The sequence below is a fragment of the Galeopterus variegatus genome, unplaced genomic scaffold (genome assembly GCF_000696425.1).
Source record: "Galeopterus variegatus unplaced genomic scaffold, G_variegatus-3.0.2 Scaffold763, whole genome shotgun sequence".
Classification (NCBI taxonomy): Eukaryota; Metazoa; Chordata; class Mammalia; order Dermoptera; family Cynocephalidae; genus Galeopterus; species Galeopterus variegatus.
Genome location: NW_007726874.1, coordinates 493385 through 500955, shown reverse-complemented (window position 1 = coordinate 500955; position 7571 = coordinate 493385). Strand labels below are relative to the sequence as shown.

Below are 7571 nucleotides of genomic sequence, written 5' to 3'. Positions count from 1 at the left end.
TATATATATATATATATATTTATATATATATTTATATGTCAATTTGTGCTTATAATCTTTTGTGAGTATTGAAGAGGTAACACTCAGAGACCATTGTTTTTAAAAGTAAATTATTTTAGAAGAATAGAATGTTTTGCTTCTATCTAAAAAAATTCAAAGAAAGCAGAGCACACCCTCAAAGATGCATCTTGACATAAATCCTTTAGGTATCACAACTGAAATACTTTTATTCAAAGGCCACAAAGATTTTATCATCCCAAGAATAAAACGTGTCCAATTACACCACCTTCTGATATCCTCATTTTTAAGCCACCTGGGAAGTATAGTAATAATGGCAATGTGTGTAACCACTATCCCTTCTTGGCACTGTGTTACTCTAAAAGATCTAATACTTCATTCTAGACAAGTGTAGGCAAGTTGATCCTGGTTTTTCTTTTAAATTGAGCTACCCACCTCTATTTAAATGCTGTTCCATAAAGAAAGGAGACTATTATAGTGCTTAAAAATAGGGGCTCTTGGGTGTGGATACATCGGGATTCACTGAAGTTTTGTAGATTTTGAAATTCTCAAAATAAAAAGGGAGAGAGAAGAGTTAAAGGAAGAAAGAAAAGGAGAGGTAGAGGGAGAGAATGGGATTTCAAGTCAAACAAAGCTGGGTTTAATCTTAGGTCTGTAACTTACTAGCAGTGCGATCTTGGGAAACCTCAGTTCCTCATCCATAAAATCGGGGTAATAACAGTTGCTGTTTTATGGAATTGTTAAGGAGATTTGAATGACATAATATATATAAAGCACTTGACAGAATGCCTCACATGCAGAAAGTTATCAAACCGTTAACTATTCTATATATTATTTTTATTGTAATCAAGTAAGTCAATGAGTTTACAGCTTAGTCTTAAGGCTTAGTCTATTTAGTAATAAATTCAGTTCTTCAACGACATGACATAATCTTTGCAAAACTAACAAAAACTACTGAGATCAAATACATAGTTTTCAGTAAATATTTTCTGTAGTTTTAGCTTCTTGTAAGGCAGTAAGAACATAGACTAAAGAGCCAGGGTGCCTAGGTTTGATCCTAAGTCTGCCCCTTGCTAGTTGTGTGATGTAAACCTAGTATTTCTCTGTGTGTTAGTTTCTGTCTGTGACCTGGGGATGACAGTGGGGATGTTGCAAGGATTAAGTGAATTAATATATGTAAACTGCTTAGAACAGTGCCTGGCACTTAGTAAGTGCTACGTTAATGTTAATATGGATTTAGTTTTTTTTTTTTTTCCTTTTTGTCTTTTTTACTGACCGGCAACGGGATCGCAACCCTCGATGTTGCGCCCACACCGCGCTCAGCCAGTGAGCGGGAACCGGTCTCCACATGGGATCCGAACCCTCAGCGGGAGCGCCGCCGCGCTCCCAAGCGGCGCACTCTCCAGTGTGCCACCGGGCCGGCCCTGGATTTAGTTTTTAATAATTCTCACTGAGAAACTGTTTACCACCCCAGAATTGGCCATTATTGAGCCCAGCTACTCACTAGAGTAACTAGACTAGAAGATATAATTTCAAAACTTGTGAGCTATAAATCTGAACTAAACCCTTACCTTCCTACTCCTTAGTTCCCTATAGACACAATCTTGGTCATCTACCTGCAGATTCTACATATCAGAGCTTACTATAATTTCAAAACTTGTGAGCTATAAATCTGAACTAAACCCTTACCTTCCTACTCCTCAGTTCCCTATAGACACAATCTTGGTCATCTACCTGCAGATTCTACATATCAGAGCTTACTATTTGCTAAGTTACTGGCAAAATCTAAAGACATGACAGCTATATTTATCTGTGTGTGTGTGTGTGTGTGTGTGTGTGTGTGTTATGTGCATGTGGGCGCACATGTACACGCATGCACTGAAGTTTAGAGTGAAGACCTCTAAGCAGTGGGAATGTTATGTTTTTTCTAATCTTCTGCCATGCACAGGTATTGTTTCTAAAATAATAAAAGTTTGTCTTAAAATTAAGAAATAAAAGAAACACGCCTCATATTTGTATAAGAGGGGAAAAAACGCCACAAACTCCATACCTGTATTTATGAATGATGGCATTAAATAGTTTTCCATCTCTCCAGCAGGTAGTGAAATTTTCACACCGTATTCCAGCATAACCCTCTGTTGCCTGCTGTGTCCACAGTAACAATCTCTCTTTAGCAGACATATCCTCTGACTCTCCAGTAACATGGATATCAGATATCTAAATATAACAGAAAGTGTTAAGCCATTAGGAAGGAAGAAAGCTAACTCAGATTAAGAACCTACTATGTGCCAAACCTTTACAAGTGCTAATTACTTACTCTCATAACTCTCACTTATAAGCTAAATATACTTTCCCCATTTTACATAAAGAAAAACTGAGTTTCAAAGATGTTAACAACAGACTGAAAAAGTCAGATTTAACCCATTTGTGTCCAATTTAAAAGCATCTGATTTATTTTTGCTATACCAAAACTTCACAGCATTAAAAATTCTACATTCGTCTTTACTAATCAGATCTGTTAAAACAACTTAAACATTTTTCCAAGTTCAAATGGATCAGAAGCAAAATTTGTTAGTTACTCCACACTACCACCTGCAGAACAGAATTTGATCCAACAGGTATTCTGTGTAAGGCACAAAGAAAGAAATAGTACCGTCTCTTATTAACTATATTATATAACGATTTGGTTGAAAGTCTCCGATTTTCTCATGAGTCATTACTCGGCTTGCTCAACATGAAACCTTTATCGACTGATTTTCCCCCTGGCTCTTTATGCATTTTCATTAAGTTTTTTAAAAGTCTCTTCCAGTGAATAATAAAAAAAACAGGTCACCAGTTTCCAGGATTTACATTTTCCCAAGAGGGCCTCTTTGATAAAGGTCCTACTTAATCTGCTGATAATTACGTTAAGGCACAAAGTGACTTTACCAGAGGTCACACAGTAATTCCAAAGCTGGGATTAATACCAACAAACAACTGTTCCCTCAATCAGTGCAGGATGCAAAGCCAAGTGACCAACAAGACAGGCGGCAAGCCAGAACCAAGATGAGCAAGTAAGAGATGGAAGCAAGACATGGGGAGGTGCAAATCATTCTGTAACAGGAAAAAACCCTAGAGTCGAGTCACGAGATAGGCTTTGAGCTCTGGCCACACGTCCCATAGCTTTAGATAATTCATCTCATGTCTGTGAGTCAACTTCCTCAGCCATAAAATGAGGAGGTAGGAGGCAGAAGCAGATAATGTTGAAGGCCCTTTTCAGTTTAAAGTCTTACTAAGAGACTATAAATATGACACAGAACTCAGAGGTCAAAATAGGTAGAGTCAAACCACTGAAAGAGGAGAATAAAAATTCTCTAGACGTCAGAGGCTTTTACACGTGGCAGTGCTGGGCTCAAACAGGAAGTGCTTTATTCCTCCCAGCGCCACAAGAGCCAGAGAGGCTGGGACAGCCCAGGGACCTGGAGCAGGAAGGCTGCGGCAGTCCAAGCCCTCGCCAGGCCTGGCAGGGGCTCGCACACTCTCTTTCCAGGCTTCAGCAGAGGCTGTAGTGCCCCGTGGAGCTCCACTTGCAGCCACAGTATGAGACACTCTTCTTAACAAATGGCCAGGATTTGAAAGTGGAGCAAAGCATCACAATTTTAATCACCTTTCCTAGGAATCTATGCTAATCTCATAGCACGGGAAAGAACTGGGTGCATGAACAGCTTATATAGTATATATAGGAGGGGTTTCTTTTTTTCATATAGGAAAGAAAGCAGAAAAACCACCAATATTCTTCTGCCCAACTTCCAATGATATTCTGGTCTAAAATTATGCTAGAGTACCTTTCTGGCACCCTTTCTGGCATGAGTATAAATCTCATCTCCACCTATTACATGCTCAATTTGCTTAACTGCTTAAGACCATTCCCTCACTTGTAAAATAACAATGATAATAATTACTACACTGTGTTGTGAGAATTCAACAACATTAGCACAGTGTAATAACACCTGGCACACAGTAAGCACATTCTCAATACAGGTTTGCTGTTTTATTGTTGTGGCTATTATTATTTTTTTGAAAAAAGGAGAAGCAAAAACTTGGCTTCGTTATTCTCCCAATTATTTTCTTATAAAATAAGTAAAAGATAAAGTTTTAAAATCTGCCCTCAAACTAATTAAAATCTATGAAAACAAGGGTTCGGAGAAACTAACTTAGAATGAAAAAGTTGAGCTTCTAGGTAAAATTTCACAAGTCCCTACAAGCCTTTACAAATTATAAAATCAATTGCTTCAGGGAACCCTTACAATGCTGGAGCTATGTGGGTGGTATTTATAGCAAAATAATGAAAAGGGAAATAGTGGGGGAGAGGGAGGACTGTTTTCTGCTGATTCAAGGACATTCCACGCCAGTCTTATTACAAAAGTAATTACCTATTAACTAGGGAAGTCAATAAATTTCAACTACAAGGTACCAGTTTAATAGGTTTGAGTGCTACACAGCATTTTACCAGGGGAAGGGTGTTAGAGGAAAAGTTAAGAGGTCTGAAAATGATCTAAATATCAACCAAGAGAAAACAATGTATTTGTATTAAATAAGTTTCCCATAGATGAATTTCAGATTGTTACCTACATACACACTATTTCAGACTGTTACACATGCACACACTATTTAAAAAGCTATATAATTTGTAAAAGCATATTCAAATATGAGAGGTCTTTAAAAAGTTCATGAAAGGATTTGTATTATCTTTTAATTCAGATTTTCCACAAACTTTTTGAAGTGCCCTCCTATGTTATGAGCCAAGGTTTAACATATATCAAACACTAACTAATATATTAACTCGTTTTCAGTTTCTCCTGCTATTCCCAATTCCACCATCCTCTCGTGAGAATTTAAGGTATTTATAAAAATATACTGTTAACCATTAGCAACTGGCTATCTGAGTACATCAGATTTTTCATGACACAGTGTAACCAAAACTAGAAAGAAAAATAAATTAAATGCTAAAATTTGTAAGTCTGCAGTTGTCATTCATAACCCCTGATTTAAAATCTGTGTGGCAGGTCAATGATAGTTCCACATTCAGGTCAGATTCTAGTAAGTAATCAAGACACCTCCTTTCAAAACCTGGAGGCAATACAGTGATGATCAAAGAGGGTTTCAATTCATGCTGCCTAGGTTTAAAGCTCAACTTCAACAGTTAACAAGATGAAGGGCCTATGCTGTTTTCATAAAATCTCTCCAAAATTCATTTTCCTCATCTTTTAAATTTCATAATGATATAACAATGTCTACCTCCTTGTGTGGTTCTAAAGATTAGATTAAATAGTCACATCAAGTGCTTAGTACAGTGTCTGGCACATAGAAAACTCTATGTTAGCTTCTCCCACCACAATTATGTTAGCATTTGCTGCTTAGAGCTTCTCACCAACAATCTGTCAGCTAGCATAAAAACAAACAAAATACTTTATACCAGAGATCCTTTTGGAAACTTGAAGCCCTCATGCGTGACGTCCAAGTCATTGTTGGCTACCACCCAAATTCAAGTTCTTCCTGTCACTGAGCCTCCCATGCCCATATTTCATTTGTGCTTCATCTTTCCTGACCCGCTTGCCACCATTCCCAAACTTTCCAGAAATATCCACTCCATGGTAAACAAAGTCTCTTGCATCTCTAATACCTTACACCACTTATACCTTTTTACTGAGCCCAACATCTCCCCCACTACATTAACTCAAATTCAGATTCCACTGGGCCAACAGGCAACAGATATATTCTAACTCCCCAATGATGCAAACTCAGTGGTTTTCAAACCATTATCTGGGGTACAAAGACCTCATTTTTTACACTGTAGGCCACTCTTGTTCTACTACCTTTTTCTTCTCCTCAAAAATAATCCCCACATCTCCCCAAAGGTTGGACACCTGGCTCTATACCTACCCCAAACCCTGTCGCCATCCAGCACCCCTTTCTCATGGTCTCCTCTCCACTTCAGCCACTCACACACATTCACCCTGGATCTCATCACATTGAACTAGCACTAGTCCCCCTCAGATATTTAACTTTTGACAGCAATTTCTTGTTCTTCCAACACTCTCATTCTCCAACTCTAGCTAAACAAATTATCTGGCTTCATCAACATCTCACATTCCCTGACTTGCCCAATTTTGTTTCAATCTATGAGCTGTAGGGGAGAAAAACAATTTTTTCTTCAACCTTTGTAAGTTCTTAGTTGGAACAGATCCCTATAACAGAAGACATTAACAAGAGAAAAACAAACAGAGGTTTATTAACAAGTATATTTCATATACATATGGGAGACAAGAAGGACTGTGGGAGATCAGAATATGCCACCCCAAAATACAAAGGGGTGCTGAGCTGAAGATAAGAAGCAGATGCAGAAAAGCCCTCTGCCCTTGCTCTGCTTGACTAAAAGCAGGACGTAGATTTACAAAGACAAAAGGTATCTTGCCTCTCCTCTTTCCCAGAGAGAGCAAAGGTTAACCACTGAAGAGAACTTTAGACCCTTGTGGGCCTGGAGATGGTACCAGAGGAATATATGTAACAAACTTTACTAATTTGCCTTTATCTGCCATTTTTTTTGCCTTCCCACAAGTTGCCAAAATCCTTTGGAGACTCAAAATCCTTTCCCTTTGTTACAAAGGTTAACCACTGAAGAGAACTTTAGACCCTTGTGGGCCTGGAGATGGTACCAGAGGAATATATGTAACAAACTTTACTAACTTGCCTTTATCTGCCATTTTTTTGCCTTCCCACAAGTTGCCAAAATCCTTTGGAGACTCAAAATCCTTTCCCTTTGTTTTCTCACTTCTCTAATAATTTACTGTTCTTTGTTGAAGATGCTATATAAGCCAGAATTCAGATTCATTCCCTAGGTGTCTCCCATGTATATGTTAAATATACATATTAATAAACTGTTTTTCTCTTGATTATCTGTCTTTGTTACAGGGGTCTGTTCCAACAAAGAACTTACAAGGATTGAACAAAATATTATTTTTCTTTTCCTAAAGAGCCCTCTTCTATTTTATGTCCTTCTCTATCTGTCTTTATTACATGATCCATCACTTCACCTACTTAACTCCCTCACATCCTTGTCTTTACCATGCAACCAATCAACCAAGCTTCAGTCTTGATCAATCCAATTGTATGTCTTTTCTGCTCTCACCCTAAGCTATAAAGTTCTACTCAAGAAAAACATACTACCAAGTGAACTTCTACCACATATTCCAGGTCTGCGATCTCCACTAGGTACACAAAGAAAGGTGGCAATTCTTCCTGACTGGCCAGTCCTTTTACCCCTCACAATATCTCTTTCAATTCTTTACTGTCTGCTTATAACTCCCTACTCTGTTAAATATACATATTAATAAACTGTTTTTCTCTTGATTATCTGTCTTTGTTACAGAGGTCTGTTCCAACAAAGAACTTACAAGGATTGAACAAAATATTATTTTTCTTTTCCTAAAGAGCCCTCTTCTATTTTATGTCCTTCTCTATCTGTCTTTATTACATGATCCATCACTTCACCTACTTAACTCCCTCACATCCTT

General features: G+C 37.9%; 1 protein-coding gene across 1 annotated transcript in view; it reads right to left on the bottom strand.

Moving 5' to 3' along the window:
- DST (dystonin) overlaps positions 1 to 7571 on the bottom strand; it is a 447950-nt gene that overhangs the window by 197201 nt on the left and 243178 nt on the right. Inside the window, 1 exon segment of the mRNA XM_008572189.1 lies at positions 2069 to 2235. Within this exon segment, the coding sequence (XP_008570411.1) occupies positions 2069 to 2235 (167 nt within the window).